The 18,043-nt window shown below is 42.5% G+C and overlaps 1 protein-coding gene across 3 annotated transcripts in view; it reads left to right on the plus strand.

The window, feature by feature from the left end:
• Positions 1 to 18,043, plus strand: part of ptprz1b (protein tyrosine phosphatase receptor type Z1b) — a 100,990-nt gene that overhangs the window by 36,126 nt on the left and 46,821 nt on the right. For all 3 annotated transcript variants that reach the window (XM_085769822.1, XM_085769824.1, XM_085769823.1), the window contains exon 2: positions 5,983 to 6,051. In XM_085769822.1, the coding sequence (XP_085625948.1) occupies positions 5,983 to 6,051 (69 nt within the window). The remainder of the gene's footprint in view (positions 1 to 5,982; positions 6,052 to 18,043) is intronic.

An 18,043-nucleotide genomic window follows, 5' to 3' on the forward strand; every position in this document is an offset into this window, starting at 1 on the left:
ATTAAAAAGAAAAAACGGGTCTGGATCAAGTTGTGGAGGAGTCAACGTTGAGTTCAGACGCCATTTCTTTGTCCCACCTCCTCTTTTTCATTGGCTGTGGGCGACGTGTTTGCAGTTGGGTCGGTAACCAGTACACACTACCCGACTGCGTCCAGAATCGGCTCAAAAAAGAAGAAAACACCTGACATCATAATTAACCATCCAGCATCCAGCCTAGAGCTATATCACCACCTACCAGACTGCAGTGTGGTACATTGGATCACTGTCGTTGTCTTTTCCGCATCGTAACTTGTTGAAGATTGCACACGCCATTAGTGCATGAAGAGCGGTACGAGCAGAGGAGGGAGGGCGGGACAGAGACGACAGTTTGATACATCACAATCCAATTGACTTGGGCGTGGCATTCAAAATGATTGGATGCTTTTTGTCTGTTCCACAGGTGACAGACTTTTTTCATTTTTGTGAAAAAGCCTTACATTACTTGGTTGCAATCGGGGTGTGAAGAGGATTTCAAGCAATTCAGTAGAAAATGCTCCAGAATAAGATCTCCAACCCTACCTTTTGGACATTTTAAGTCTATAGAGACAGACTCACTGTTGTAGACTCAGTCTAGTGTTCATTAGAGGAATTACAGTCTGTTACTTCATCTTTCAGCCCTGGAGGCTGATGCATGGTTTTTAATTGCAACTGAATTCCACAGAGGTCTCAACGTCTTTACAGAAAACAGACCAGGGAATCACGACCAGCGGACCAACACTAAATAAAACACTTTCACATTTGAAGGTGGTGTTTCACTGGAGGGACTAAGAGCTGAGATAGCTGCTAGCATTAGATTGTTTCTCTGAGAACTTATGAACTAGACTTTGTGGGTTTTTTTTTTACCAACAGCCAAATTATCTACACCTTTGAATCTGTCTATAACACACCAGGGGAATAAAACTGGTCTGAACACTGATTAAAGCAGTTTCACTTTGAATATCAGTGATTCACAGATGCAGTTCAGTGGACACAGGACAGGTTGTCTCCAGCAGCTGGGAGCTGAGCTGTCTCACGTGTCCTCAGCTTGTTTCTCTGAGAGCTTCAGATCCAGACATCCAACAACTAAAAACCTTCATCTGCTTCAAATATATAGTTAAACACCACAGAGGTGTAATAGAAGGTAAACGTCAGCTTTGAGCTTCATGGCCGGAAACTGATACATGATGACAGAGGATATGATGTCATTGACAGTCGACCAATGAAATACTGTAGCATTATCATGATTAAAATCACAGATTTCTCTGGTTTTCATAATTGGTGGAAACATTTCAGAGCTAACCAATAGAACATAGATCCAGCTGTTCTTTGTTGTGTTAATGTGGAAAAGTTGGAGAGTAACATGTCTTCATCCTTCTGTATTAGCTTATTTCCAGGACTCTAAAGAAAACTTCTAGGAGTGAAGAAGCAGCACGTAGAAAGCTGAGATTTCATCTCATTGTCGTTTTTCGAGTCCTAACAAACTGAGTCATTTCTCGGCCTTTTAAAGACCCCAGATAGTGTTTTCAGCTCGGCATCCAGATCGTCAGCAGAGAGTTCTGCAACCTCCAAAAGCAGTGAAAAGGAAAATATTTTTGACTTTCAGCATCAGTCTCTTGTGGGAAAATGGGAAAGAGGCAAAAGTGAGTCAAACAACTGTGAAGCAGAGCTTTAAAATCCCCCTGTGGCTGCATCTGTATCAAGGTTTGTTGAATATTCATTGATGCAGAGGATTTTACAGATGACACAGGAGGCGTTTGTTTTCAGAGTGGCTGTTCTGTGCCGCATGTTACAGTCTGATAAAAACTGTATGAACAAGTGCAAGCTCTGGCATATGTGCAGTAATGTACCTAGTGTTTTATCCTGCTGCTGTTGTGCAGTAAACAATAGGATTATGCTGAGTTCATCTGTGCCGCATGGACAGACGTGTTGTTGTGGATGCGATGATAGTTGTCCGTGACCTACATCCGACTCAACGCAGAGCTTTCATGCTGTTGGAGAACAGGTTTCTCATAATGAATCAAAAGAGAAACAATGTATTGTTATTTCCCTGTGTTATTTTTTATTTATTCATGTTTTTATGCCAGTAGTTTTTTGTTTTTTTTAACATTGTAATCTGTATTAGCATCTGACCCCTGCTGCTCCTTTAGGGGGGAGCTCAGCAATTGTCTAAGTACCTGCTAAGTTTGACTCCATGAAAAACACAAAATCTGCCATCTGTCTGTCTTTTAGCTCCTACTCATGCATGCAGCAGGCTGTAAAAAAAACTCAGAGATAGGATGTGAAAATGCACAGTTTTTATGTTTTAAACACGTGAACTTTGTCTTTATTGAGAATAAAATATTGGAAGGTTCATCTCTTCATCTTAATGTTGGGATGTCTGGATATATGACACAGGTTGGATGTCATTTTCATGTCCTAAACTATCTTTGATGACAATCCTCACATGTGCAGCTTCATGGTCACCACTGGCTTCAGGCTGCAGCCATGTGGATGAAAAAGATGAAACAGACAGGAAAGTGTGTGCACGGTGCTTGGTGCACTTGCATGATTGCAACTTTAAATGGGACATATCGTGGGATCATCACTTTTGAAGGCTCTTTAACATATATTTAGGTGTTTGTTTTGCCTTCTGGCCCCCAAAATGTCAGAATTGACATAAAGAATCTGTGATGTGTAGGCTCCTGAGGTTGAAATCCATCTGGTTTTACAAGCTGTTCCCTCGGTTGTCTGGCAATGATGTAACTAGTTTTCAAATTTGCATAATACCACCCCTACCTGGTACCAGCAGAAGGGGTGGGGCAAGCAATGGTTCATTTGCATTTACAGGGACAGGCACTGAAACCAGCCATTGTGAACAGGGCTGTTTTGAGAGGATGAAAAGAGCTGTGATGTTTGATCCTTGGGGTATTTTGACCGAAGTATGTCACAGACATGTTAGTAAGACACCTGGGAACTATTTTAATTTGTGGAAAAGGGGCAGAATATGTCTCCTTTAATAAATAACAAAGTTCAGGTTTAGTTTTAGTGAAGTCTAACAGACTCAAAAATGCATGGTAGCATTTGCAAAATTTCACAGAGTTACTGAACAGGTTGATCTGATTGAGTACAGCTAGTTTGCTGTCCCAAATTGAAGAATAATAATATCTAGTTTTCACATATGTGTGAACTGAGGATGAACAGGAAAACACGGCACATTTGATCATTGTACTCCCTGTTGGTGACAGTGTTTGACCATCCTAGTATCCTCTGTTGCAGTAAATGCATGTTATTTTCTCTTAACAAAATGAGTCCAGGCTTTACATCCCATGACTGCACACAGCTGAGACTCTGCTCTGACTCCTGTGCTCACTGCTCTATGCTCAGCACACACAGTGTTGCGTGAGCGTGGTGGCTGACGCCGCTGAACCGTGTGTGTGTGTGTTCACGGCGGCTGCATCTCTATTGCTCTGTCCCTCAAATAGTTTGGAGGAATATCGGGTTTCTTGATATTTTTTTTAAACTTCTGATTTAATTTAGACAGAAAATGTCTCAACATGCAGCTGCTGAAATCGATCAAAAATTCATATTCCCCCCAACAGCAGCAGCGGTTTTGGATCTATTTGGACATAGATTTAATATTAGTTAATATTCATCTTTCATTCCTTTTCCTCATTTCTGTTCAGACCAGCAGGAGATAGAGAGAGAGAAAGTGAAAACTGTACCAGTGCATGTGTGTATTTGTGTGTTATTTAGTATCATGTGTCAAGGAGTGAGTGTAGATGCAGGAGAGAGACACAAAGCTGTGCAAGTGGCACACACACACGCGCACCAAACCCTCCATCTGTGACTTCATACATCACCGTACCCTCTACTGTCCCTGAGTGGAAATGACTACCATGAAAAAGACACGTATGTGTGTGTGTGTGTGTGTGTGTGTGTGTGTGCTGGAAACAATGATAATAGTTAATGGTGATGTGTGGCCTCCTGGGGGATGAAAATCAAAGAGAACTTGAGGGAAACTGAACAATATTGCCATGTTGCTGAGTGTGTTATATTAAAATGATGGTGTCTCAAAACAGAGTCAGCGTACTGATGTTTGAATGTGTGTGTGAAGGTTTACACCGCATCCTGACATACAGCGAGCGAGCGAAACAGCGACGAAATCTCGCACAAAGGTGTCCTGATATGCAGCGTGATGATTTTGTCGCGGCGAGTATATTCTATTGGTTCAGAATCCAAACCAATCAAATTATTGAGGGACGTAAACAAACTTCTGGTGCTATTTTTAGATTCCTGACATTTCCTGGTTGCCGTTTTTCACATCATGGAGTATTTTTTTTAATTTTATTTCTCTCATATTCTCCTCTCTCTGCTAACTAGCTTGTCAACAGGAAGCAGCGTGTACTTTGCAACCAATAAGATGGCAGGACTTGGTCGTAGGGTAAGAGTGGTAGGGGTTGGTGTATTCAGTTGTGGTGGGTAAGTCCCCGCCATTATTATAGTAAGACAAGTGTGTATGTGTAGTGGCAGCTGGAAGTTAAAATTAAACTTAAAACACACAACACAAACTTAGTCACCATCTCTTGTATCTTGTAAATAGCTGTTGTTGGCTCGTAGAGAAAATACTCACTACCTCAGAGGAGTGACATCATATTTGACAGACACAGTCCAGTCTGTCTCCTGACAGGCTCAACACTTATGAACCGTGTCCCATGACAGACAGGAGAAGCTCGTCACTTATCATGTGTCACAGCCACTCAGCAGCTGCTGTGGTCACGGCTCCACCTGTCAGTCTGTGGCCGTCCTAGATCACTCTCTGCTTCCGCTATAGTCTAATAATGTATAGTGAGTTTGAATGTCTGAATGCATAGTGAGAATTATTAAAGGGGTGCAAGCTGTTTTTAGATCGGCGGAGCAGAGACGCAAGCTGCTCAGCTAATGCAAACGAGGCACACGGGACTTTCGCATTTCCCTCATCAAACTAAATACACAATCCAACAACTCCAAAACCTCTGGTAGGCAAATTGTGACCTGCACATTCACCACACTATGAGATAATAACATATAATTATGTAATATTATGACATATGAAGCAAATACTCAGAACTACTTACGCTTTTGAAGTCACTCCGCCCAGCAGGTCACAACTTGTCCACCAGAGTGTTTTGGAGTTGTTGGATTGTGTATTTGATCATTTTGATGAGGGAAAGGTGAAAGTATTGCATGACATGCAGAGCTCACGTCTCTGCCCCGCCGAACTAAAAACAGCTTGCACCGACAATTAAAGGTAATGAACCTACCCCTAAAACTATTGGGATAATGCCAATAGGCGAATTTGCCAAAATGTTGAACTATCCCTACCAACTAAATAAGCAGTATACACCAATAACATTCTGACCACATGACAGCTTTCTATCAGAACCAGCATGAACTTGTTCAGCGGTCTGAGCAATAGTAGCTGGTCTGTTGGATGGGAGCACACGGGCCATGCAGCCTTCTCTCCCCACGTGTATCAATGAGCCTGTGGCCGCTTCACCACTGTTCCTTCCTTGGACCAACTTCTGATAGATCCTGACCACTGCAGACCGGGAACAGCCCACAAGAGCTGCAGCTTTTCACATGAGAGACCCCGTCGTCCTCGTCAAACTGGATCAAATCCTCACAGTCCAACACTAAACACTAAACACCTAATATATCCCACCCACTAACTAGTGCTATGATGAAGTGTTATTCAGTGTTCTTCACTTCACCTGTCAGTGCTCAGAATGTTATTATGTATACCATCATGCATTGCAATCCTGCTGAAATACAGACAGACGCTGCAGAGAAAATGAGCTGAGAGGTGTCTGAGAGTGTTTTTTCATTTCAGCGTTGAGCTCACTGTGCAGTCTTTTACAGTGAATTGTCTGATATCAGTCAGACACAACCTGTGTGTTTGTGGAAACACAACATGACACAAAGAATCTGTCTGTCTGTCTCCTGTAGTTGTTGCTGTGGAGCCACTGGTCCGAGGCCTGAAGAAACTCCCTGAAGACATCGACTGGTCCTATGCAGGTCTGTAAGAAGCTGTTGATCCCTTCTTATTCTTCCTCTTCCTCCTCCTTCTCCTTCTCCTTCTCCTTCTCCTTCTCCTCCTCCTCCTCCTCCTCCTCCTCCTCCTCCTCCTCAAATCAAATGGGAGTTGCTCAGAGTGCAGTGAGGCTGTGGTGAAGCTGAAGCTGTGACAACTGATAGAAAACCTTATTACAAACCTTGTGGTAAAGTATTCTCCAGTGTGTTGTGACTGTGCTGCACTCGTCTGAGTCACCTAAGTGAACTCACTCTGTTATTTTGTAGGTGTCATATTGAACACAGCTCTCACACAGACATGGTAGCTGAGTCCTGCCACATACTGTGCTCTGTGTTCAGATGAAACGACCAGGTTCTGCTATATCACAGTAGAAATACCCGACGGTTAGTATTACCATTTAAATTTAAATGATCACTCCAGCTGTGGCTGATTTCCTTGGGTAATTACCGTTGCTCTGGAGACATTTCAGCCTTTGGACAGAACGTTAGTGGGTCTAAGTACTGTAGGTTTTAACAGCAAGTGAACTTTAAAAGGGCCGATTGACTCAGTTTACGCTGCCTGAAGAGTTTGCCTTTCTGTTCAGAGTGATGTCATCACATCACACCACAGGGCTCGCACACAGACACAGCAGCATGTATGAATACAACAGGGCCGTTTGTGTGTCAGTGAGTCAAATTTGATTGTTCAGCCATGGTTCAGTGAGTGGACCCGGTGATTGAGTTTCCCTCCTCTGCGTTTCCTGAAACAGACAGATCCATCAGACTGTTAAACAGCAGCCTGGATGTCACATGACCCGGAGGATTTATCAGCTCTCTCACATCTCCCGTGGGAGAGACTCAGCCTGTCTCAGACGTACAGTACGCTCCCATCGCATCAGCTAAGTCAGCACGGAGCACCCGCTGTGCTAAGCTGGGGTCCCGCAGGAGCTGAGACAGTGATGGCCCCTGAGGGATGGATTAGCTCCCCGGTGGTCAGGAGAGGGGGGGTTAACCTGACCCCACATGGAACGCTGGGCATAATATGATGATATAATATAAGATACACTCTCCTGTACTGTACAGACCAACCAGCATGAGCTTCCTGTAGCCCCCCTAACACTAACCAAACCATATACTTAACCTTCTGTTTATCTGGAACTAACCAACTCACTCAGTATTCCTCCGCACAGACAGGCCCTGTGCGGAGGAATACTGAGTGAGTTGGTTAGTTCCAGATAAACTGCTTTTTTCTGACTAATTGATGGACTGACAAAAAGTGTGTATAATGTACACCCTAACTAGTGTATCACTTCGTAATCGGACTTCTACTGTATAAGGTCATTTCTCCTGTACTGTACTGACCAACCGGTCTCAGTTAGTAGAGAACCTGCAGGAGACTTTACACCTGAAAGCCTTTAGATCATGTGACTCATCTCAACACAGTTTCTAACACACCAGAGAGTCCTCACTTTTCCAACAGTCACATCTTAAAGCTCACCCCAGACTGACCATCAGATCACAGCTATCTGCTGGAGCTGTGGGAGTGACAGTGTAATCTGATCTCTGATCTGTGTGTCTAACATGATAACATGATTGTTGGTACTGCTGATCCAAATCTCCAGATCATGCAACACAGCTGCAGTGTGTCTGCTCTGACACGTTAACATGAACCACACACACACACAGTGCATTCACAGACTAACATGACATACAAAACGTTGCCTAATACGGTATTTCTTTTATTTCCTTTTATCGAACTGAAAGATTCCTCTTTGTCCTATGTCACTATGGTGGTGGTTCCTCCACCATGCCTGAAGGTCAGGGCTCTACAATTAACTGAAACATTATCAGAGTCACAATATGTGCAAATGACAGAAGCTGCAGTTTTGTCGATGAAGGTAAGATGTTTCACAACCATCCATACCGCTGCAGGGATGTTAGACCAGCCTGGCTGCTACACTTCTAATCATTAAAGGGATAGTTCAACATTTTGGCAAATTGGCCCATTGCCATAATCCCTATAGTTTTAAGAGTAGGTTCGTTACCTTTATTTGTTGGTGTAAGCAATCCCACTAGCCTCCGTAGCGTAGCTCTGAGCAGCTCGCGGCTCTGCTCCGCCGTTCTAAAAATATCTTACATATAGGTAAAGGTAACGAATCTACTGCTATGACTATAGGGATTATGACAATGGGCCAATTTGCCAAAATGTTGAACTATCCCTTTAAATGGTAGCTGCTGAGATTCTCTTCCTGTGTTTGCTCCCACACTTGGGAACACGTCCATGTTCTCACAGACTGACTGGAATATGAAACATGTTCACTGTAATAAAACCAATTACACCGAAACATCAACTGGAATTTACATGAACTTCTTCATGAGTTTTCACTGGTTTGAACGCAGTTAAATAAATGTTGCGCGTGTGCACACACACAGACACACACTGCAGTCGTGACATACAGTATATTTAAATGGTTTCTGCTCACTTTTGACAAAGCAGCTTGAATATCAGTGGTTTCACACATTTTCTCCAGTCCCATTCACACACATACATACACACACCCTCACTGTCAAAAGTGTAATACATTTTTTTGTGTGATACACTGGAGTGGTCATGAATGATGAAAACCCTGTCTGCAGTAGAAGTGAAGTGGAGATCCATCTTTGTTCTTTCTTTCTTTCTTTCTTTCTTTCTTTCTTTCTTTCTTTCTTTCTTTCTTTCTTTCTTTCTTTCTTTCTTTCTTTCTTTCTTTCTTTCTTCATACTACCTTCTGTGTTTCTCATTTTTCTCTCTGTTGGGTTTTGAGGTTCATCATCACATCTGAGAGCAACTCAGTGGCAGTTCATTTGGATTCATCGCAACTTTAACCATTCTGTTGTGTGTGTGTGTATGTGTGTAGGTGTGTGTGTGTGTGTGTGTATCTGTACACAGTCTTGTTTTCCTGACCAGCTCTGTTTCTTGCCTTGTGCTGTTGTGCACTGAGCCGTGAGTAAAAAGCATTAACATTTGAAAGGGACGCACTTCATTGTGAGGCAGTGTGCACAGCTTTTTAGTTAGGTCAGAAGTAGGGAGGGGTGAGGGTGGGTGGGGGGGGCAAGACAAATAAAAGAATGGGGGGGAGGCAGGGGAGTGAGAGGGTGAGCGACAGAGAGGAGGAGAGCTGAATAAAGAGGAGAGTTGTGCTGAAAGAGAGGAAAGTTTAAATGAGGCTACATCAAAATCACATACCACCTTTTGAAAGTGCTGATGTTACACACACACAGGTTTGGTTCTATGCCACTCACACACAATAACACACACAGGTTTTTGACCTGCATATATGACTGTATAGGCTCAGGAATTTTCCTCTAAGACAAAACGTGCTTTGGTTTCCAAATCAATTTATAGAATATAAATCATGTGATATTCCCCTGCACAGTTACTTCGACCTTGTTGCTAATCTACCTTAACAGGTGGGCTGGCCTATGTCAGTTTGAGCCAAATTGGTCATAATAATGTGATCAATGCTTTGACTTAACTGCCTGCATTGTTTATTTTTGCTTTCATCCATCCATCCATTTATTTACAGGTCATAGTGTGTTGGATTTTTATGCATGTTTCAGTATTCTTGGACATATCCACCTTTTTCCGAACGTCAAAAACGTAAGACGGTTTTGCTCTTCCAGTGGAATTTTATGTTTATGTTTCCATGGTTTCGGTAGTCGTGGTAAATGCATGGATGTTTTCTTTTTTTTTTTTTCAATGAAAATCTGTAAAACGCATGGATCATCACACCAGCTTTTAACAATGGACATCACACAAATTGACATCCGTGTTAAAAGCCAGCGTTAATAGATCCATGCGTTTACTGCAACTATGACAACGACTGAAAACCATGGAAACGTAATCCACCGGAAATGCAAAACCGGCTTCTGGTTTTGACCATAGATGACGTTTGGAAACTTGTGGATAAAAATAGAATGCAATAGAAAAGCAGTTGATGTTCACAATGCAGCCAAACCAACACATCACTCATGAGTCATGTAAAGTTATTTCAACCATTTCATCACTTTCACAATAATTATATGGAGCCAACGCCTGCTTTATAATGCAAGTATAATAAGGATGTATGGGGTTTCAAATGTATGACTTCTGCTTGTGCCAGCTCACTTTCTTTTTTGGGTTTTTTTAAAATTTAAATCTTTACCTTTACATGTGTGGAGAAGCATGACCAAGAAATCTGTGCAAAGAGTCCCCTCTCTCCTCCATGTTGTCCTCATCATTCCTCTCTGCTTTGACTCCAAAGGGGGTCCCAGGGCTCCTTCTGCCTGAAGACACCCCCTAGGGCCCCATCTGCTGTGTGTGTGCTGTGATAACCCAGAGTTTCCTTTTAAAGCCAAAGGCAATGAGACTCAGTAGATTTTTCAGATAATATTCAAACATCAGGGGAAAACAAGCTCACAGAACCAGCAGTCAGATCCTTTACTGTACCACCACTAATACTTATAGATGATCATCCAATAGAAATGAGATTTTCTTTCTCTTTTGTTGTATAAAGCGTTTTACCAGAGAGAGCCTTACATATGAAGCACCAGAGCAGATGAGATTACAGATTAGATCCCATACAGAATCAGATACAAAGACTGTGGCTGCGTCAGTAAAACAAACAGAATATAATCTCATCATAATGTTGAATTCATGACTGATGAAGCTGAGTAATTTCTCCTTCATTGTCTCTTCACTGCGTCTCTCTCTCTGTATCTTTATCTGTCTCTCCTCTCTTCTTGATCCAACTAAGTCATAGCCGGAGGCCATGCAGGCTTCAGTACTCTCCTGGTGCTTTGTCTGGAGAACACACACACATACACACACACACATGCACACACACGGCGATACATATGCCTGTCCACACGAGTTCCTAAGATTCTGTCATTAAACCTTAAGCGTTAATGTTATAAAATGATCTGATTGGACGGTGGACCATGACAGGCTCCACTCCTGATTTATACATGTTCACATTTACAGTCAGATCACAATCTTGATGAAGTCATTTCCAGGAAATATCCAGTGTCTCTCTGCAGCATCAGTGCAGGCAGCCTCTCCTCATTAGGATTAGACTGGCAGAGATAACATGAGAGGACGTGTGGCGACTCTGAAGAAATATTTATGTAAAGTTCTCATCATGGTCATGCAAATTTGGGTTCGGTGCACGGGTGTGAACAGTTCACACTCACACACTCATACTGCGAGTGTACCTGTCATTTTAACATCCACAGAAGAGCCAGGAGGCTGTAGCTGCAGTTTGTGTCGGACTGAGATTAGCAGTGTGTATATAAGTGGATGTAATCATGAGAACAAATGGCGCCTTTTCACTAGCACGGTACGGCGCAGCACGGCCCGGGTTCCAAGCGAGCCGAAGCGATACTAAAACGTGACGTCAGCCAACTGCCTTCCACTGATTGGCCAGAGCGTCGCCACTGCTGGAAGAGTTGCAAGCGCAACCATGAAGAACTCAGCTGTAATGGAAAAGCACCCAAACCGAGCCGTGCCGTGCCGTGACTGTGTAGTGGAAAAGCGCCAAAAGATGAAAAGCACAATTCTCCTGTTTATTCACAGCCACAGAGGCAGAGGACGATAGTTGCTATGAAAACTTGAGACAGTTGGAGAATCTCATGGTTCTGTGAACACTGCAGAGTCTCAGTGTCTGAAAACCCTTCATACTCTTCACACTTTATTCTGTCAACAGAACCTAAAGCAACAGTGGCTCTCCTCTGTTTGTTTGTGTTTTGGATGCACTTCTGAATTCATAGAATATGTCAATACACTGTATTATTATATATCAGAATACTGGAGAGCAGTAGAGTTAGGATTAGACTCGCCAACAGACTATACTGTTTGTGTGTACTGTATATATTTATTTCTATTTATTTGAGATGGCACTGAACCTGAACTAATCTTCACGACAAATAAATGATCAAACCTTAGTGCTGCTGTAATCAATATTCATATGCTAACCATGGTTACAGCAGTTGTGTAACGTTACAAGAGTTGATCTTAGTGATGAACCTGTAGAGAAGAGAGAGCCGGCTCCCCTCTCTGCCTCTGTGCTGTCAGGTTTACATGGTGGTGAGCTGTGTCAAACAGGATGAAAGGCAGCAGGGCGGAGGTGTCAGAGAGAACATCCTCAGACAAGCGCAGGGCTTTGCTTTTAACTTGTTCTCAGAAAAGGTTTCAAGAGCTTAGAGTCTTAGAGGGATGTAGCAGGCCGGTGGACAACGCATACAGATTTGCTGCAGTGGTGATGAATAACCTGACCTCTGACCCCCAGCGCTGCCTTCTCATCTGGTCGTCTATACGGATCAGTCCAGAACCTTTACAAACCTATCTGACATTACGTAGTCAGTTCAGTCTATCGGTGTGCAAAGGATCCTCATGATCTACTCCAGTTTGCAAGAATGACTAAAGTGTCTTTTTCACATTTATTGAGTTTTAAACATTTATCCATGCTTAGATGGAATTGTTGAAACTGTTGCATAAGCAATATCACATATTGCAAAATTAAAAGTGCCTCTTTATAAAAAAAAAAATAGTGCAGTTAAACATGCTGGCTTTTAAATTCTAAGGAAATGGAGGCTGACAGCCAGCAGATTTGTTTCATTTTTTTATTTTTTAAAATTGAGTTTGGGACATTTTATATCGATTCTGAATCGTATTAAATGAGAATTATGATTCTTATGTGAATTGATTTTTTGGCACACCCCTATGTGGTAATGTAAGTACAGTAGACCTTGAGTTGAGGCTCTGGTACTGTAGTGATGAACATCAGAGTTATATCCAATTTTATCAGCAAGAGCTGTAGGATACTTGGTGTAAATAATATTTCTAATAAATAACAATAAACTGGTAGATAGACAACCTATTAATAACCTTCAGCCATCTAATGCACGAGTATATTTGAAATATATAAATACTGATCAAAGCCAAACTTAACCCCCCCTCTTCTCCCTGACTACATGGCTGAGTTCTTACAGTATTAGTTCATTTGTCCAACTGTACACAGCCAATATGTACATGTGCTTTTTTCACCTAAGTGAGGGAGTCACATCTACAGAGCACTGTAGTGTATGTCAAATTGTTTTGGTTCTAATTTCCTGCAGTGGTTCGGTCTGCAGGAAATGACAGGTGGTAGAACCTGGTGTAGAACCCGCTGGTGGATATTGTGGCTTCAGCTGCTGTGAAGTGAAGCTGAAATTAGAGTGAACATTGGACTTGAGTCCATGCTCCAGATAAATAAGAGTGTGGCTCTGGGTCTTGAGGATATTTGAATAGGCTTCTCTTTGCAAACATATTCCTCATAGCAATCCAACATGGTTACAGAGCATCAGTGTTGTGTTCTCTTCTTGTTCCTCTGGGCCTGAGTGGACAAAAAAACCCAGAAACAAATCAGTTTCTGCTTTACAGTCTGAGATGTTGGAAAATGTAACAAGCACAGCCAGATAACTACAGTTGTTGGCTCCAAACAGACTCCACAAATGATGAAGACAGAGCTTGTTTCATCTCTCCACCGGCCAGAAAATAAAACCACTGCCAACTTTGACTGATTTGATTATCATGATACACACAGCGATGCTAATCAGTGTCCTGTAGTCATTTGAAAGTCAGGTGCAGTTTGTTTGAATCCATATTGACTGTGTGATTTATCAGTGGGTATCTGCAGGAAGCCCTCGACCTGAAGTGGTTCTAATCCTGGTGAAGTCCACGTCATCGCGTCTTTGTTGTGTTTTCATTACCATATTGTTAATTACAGGGTGTTTGTGTCTCATCGGGGTCTGTGGGCTGCTGCGCCCGCTTTCCCACTGTGACAAGCAGAGAGGCACGGAGCTTTGATCCCAGTTCTTTGAGTGTCTGTGATCCAGCGAGCTGGCTCAGGCCTCTGTGTCTGTGTTCATACATGTGTTCACCACCCACCATGTTCTCCACCGCTCTCTTAGTCACCAAATACTTTAGGCTGGCTGCTCTTCTGCTCCAGTTGTTGCTCAGTCTGTGTGGCTGCTCCCGCAGCTTCGTAATGATGCAGAGGTGAGTGTGCGTGTGTGTGTGTGTGCGTTTCTTTAATCACAAACACAGACTCTGTGCTTGTCAGTTTGTATCTTTGCTTGCACCAGTATGTGACTGGTGTAGTGAGTTCAGTGGCTGTAATCCCTGCACATCAGCAGCCCCCTCTGACCGTCAGAGGTAACTGTGTGAACCATGACATCACTAGTTACCCATCTCATGTTCACTAACCTTCCACACACACTAGATAGAAGACTGTGACTGTAACGTATGACACACTTTTTATTTGGGCTGTTCCATTTTGCCCAAAAATAAAATCCCAATTTTCTTCTCTCAAAAACCTATTTCCGATTCTGATTTCTTTTGTGAAATGACAAACTATTTTATGTGTGTGCTGTTTGTGTCTTTTTAAATGGACCTGGAATCTAATAATAATTCTATCTATCTATCTATCTATCTATCTATCTATCTATCTATCTATCTATCTATCTATCTATCTATCTATCTATCTATCTATCTATCTATCTATCTATCTATCTATCTATCTATCTATCTATCTATCTATCTATCTATCTATCTATCTATCTATCTAAACGTGACTTCAGCCGATTGCCTTCCACTGAGTCCGTAACTGAGGTGCAGATGAGTGAGGCTCGAAAAAAGAGAGCGAGATGACGTGGCCGTTGCTGCCATGATGATGACCCCGCCCCCACTGAATAACTCAGTTGTAATGGAAAAAGACCTAAACTGAGTCAAGTCGAGCAGAGCTCTAACTGTGTAGTGGAAAAGGACCATTGGTCTTTTTGGCAACAAAATCCTGGCTGGCCTTAGCAACCGCAGACATGTTTGTTTACATTGTGTGGGGAGCGAGCATGTGATGGGAGGAAGGAGGTGGAAGTCACTACGGTAACCCAGCGCAGCCCAGATACATAAACGGGGTCTGTACCGTACTTACTGTAGAGTAGTTACCCTAGTTAGAGTGACAAATCGATTTTACGATTTTAACATTGTCCAATCGCAATTACGATTTTAAAACGATTAATCGAACAGGCCTACTTTTTATATTTGAGTTTTTATGTTCACATTGTAAGACACTGTAAAGATTGGGGATCCTACAGGAGCACAGTTTGCAAGTCTATATTACTTTAAGATGTAATTTCCCATTATGCTTCATGACCTTGTTTTAGAAATTTTGTGTAGAGTCAGTACTTACTTTTCTATGATGTGAACCTCAATGTCAAGTCCAAAAATGCACTTACTAAAATAGTTAGTAAGATGAGTGGCAAGATTCTGGGAGTGCAGCAGAGCACGCTCTCTGACTTGTTCACCAGACAGGTAGAGAGGAAGGCCAGAAGCACCCACCCCTTGTTCAGGGAATTTCAGACCTTGCCCTCTGGTTCCAGGTTGAGGTTCCCTCCTGTGTCACTGTAAAGGTGCCATATGTAAGAATGTGGCCAAAAACGGTTACTGCAGTCAAATTCAAAACACAGCGATCTCGTTTTTTCTCCCAGCCGTAGCGGCAAGTCAGTGGTTCAGAACAGAGGCTGAAACACCACTGACGCTGCCGTGACTGGGAGAGAGGGCTAGGTGGCACAACATGCCAACACGTAAATTCAAAACATAAACATGATTTGCAGTCTGCAAAAAAAGATTTTTAATGTGAATACTCTGGCTATTATATTGTTGTTGGTGAGTTCATCATGTTATATGAACATTATTCTTGAGTCTCTGTGACATATTAGGAGGATTTTACGGCCAGTTGCTTTAGATTTCTTACATACTGTACCTTTAAGAGTAACAGGTACAAGCATTCTTTTATCCCTGCAGCCATCTCTATCTTCAACTCTGGTCAGGGGAGGAGTTAGCCAGCTCTAGCTGACATAGCTCTTCCATGGCTGAAACTCATGCTATAAGCATTCAGTGCTCTTGCGCATTATATTTGTATAGGCATTGATTTTATTGTACTTGTGTCATTCATCTTTCTGTTGTTAATTTGTGGTTGTGCATGGCTGATCACCATTCCTGGGTTCTTGATACTGGGGTTTGTGCTATTGTATGTGTCTGTTACAGGGTATGTGTAGTTTTTATGTTATCTGTTATTGTCTACTAGAAGGAATTGACCCTTCGCGTAAGCCCCGCCCCCTTGGTTACTGTTGCTACGGCGGGCAAGCTTTCACTCCCAGCCATGCTCCTGGCAGTATTTGGTATCGATTTCAAAGGAAATATCAGCAAATTTCTGGATAAACTGTTCTGAGATAATAGAGAGAAGAAGTCACAAAGATCATTCATAGTTTTCAGTGACGTGACTTGCGCAGGAGGATAAAACATCTGTTCAACGACACGACTGGACAATGTACAGAGCAGCAGTAAGGACCGGTAATTTTACCGTCTATCAACCCACGAAGACTTACGTCATCTCACTGGTCATGAAACGTTGTCAAACTCTAAGTTTTTGGGCGATTGTGAACCACATACAGCTTTCGCTGCTGTTTTTTTTTCTCCCACCGCTGTATCAGTCAGTGAAAGCAGTCCCTGCCTGGAGGATCCCTCGCCTAAAAGCCCAGGTAAAAGCCCTAAAAGTACAGCTGTCATTTCGGAGGTGAACATATGGTTATCCCCATATTTACACTTGCTCAAGTCGAAAAAAAAGTCCGCTCGTATCTGAACATCTCTATATTGCTGCCGCCGCCGCCGCCGCCACCGCCGTAGTAGCAGCAGCAACAACAACATCCTTCTCTACAAACAAATGTTTTTCGTTTTTAGTCTCAAAATGTGTCCACAAAAGCAAACGTAATGACTCACTGCGGAAAGCTTGCCAGGCCTATAGTTACGGTTGCTAACGTAGGATTGGACAATAGCCGTTTGTGGGAGGAGTTGGCGAAGGGTCAATTGCCTCGCTGGGGGACATAATAAATTAAGTTAAAGTTGAAAATCACAGGGCGTTTGATTGCCAGTCTATTCATTATGTTCATTCAGAATCGTTATATTATGGTCTAAGGTTAGAAAGGTTGCACCATTGAAAATCCTCACATGGCACAGAGGCAGCAGGGAGCTGTGTGGCTTTATTCTGTCTTTTGTGTTGACGTCACTAAGCTTGCCTTGCACTTAGCATTGCAAGACATGAGTGTACAGTCGGTAGCTTTATACTCAAAAATGCAGCAGGGAAAATAGGTTTTGAATGCGTCAACAGTCAGAGGCCATGCTGGTTGAGTGCATTACTCATTGTTTACCTGCTGATTCCAGGTCAGTCTAAAGCTCTCTGTGAGTGCTCCTTGGCTCTTGGACAGTTCTTCAGAGTTTTCTTTTGACTCTATTAGAAATCTTGCAGCAGCATCTGGTTGTGACCGCTTTATGGTCAAATGAAGTTCTTTTCACTTCCGGTCCCAATGGTGCATTCAGGGGTTCAGAAACACGTCTGTAACCAACAGCGTCAGTGTGTTTTCCAACATAAGGTTGTGAAGGTCTTGACAGAGCTCTTTGCTTTGACCCATGAGATGCTTCTTGTGTGACACAAATGTGTGATGGTGGTGATGACAAACCTTTTTATATCATCAATCAGGACTGTTAATGAGGAGACAGAAGGAGTTTCTAAACACTGACAGACTCCAGCTGATTTCTTGTCCTTCACTCCTTTCTGCACCTCCTCCTTTTCTCCATGTGTTCAATACTTATTCTCTGTGTCATTTCACTTTATTACACATAATTTATGGACATGTATGTTTTGATTTCTTTTGTGTGATTGGATTACTTAGGTTGTTACCGACATCTGGTGAAAATTTCGTGTCAACAGCCCCATTAGGAATATATTGAGTGAGAAAAATGTTGACACATTCAATACTTATTTTCCCCGCTGTACAAACATCTCCCTGTGTCTGTAGACTCATTTATCTAACACACTGACAGAAATGAAGCACCCACACAAGGATCCACCCACTGGATCCTTGGTTGTCCACAGGAAGAAGGATG

The sequence above is a fragment of the Trachurus japonicus genome, chromosome 23 (genome assembly GCF_045865225.1).
Source record: "Trachurus japonicus isolate A0001 chromosome 23, Traja_1.0".
NCBI classification, from domain to species: Eukaryota; Metazoa; Chordata; class Actinopteri; order Carangiformes; family Carangidae; genus Trachurus; species Trachurus japonicus.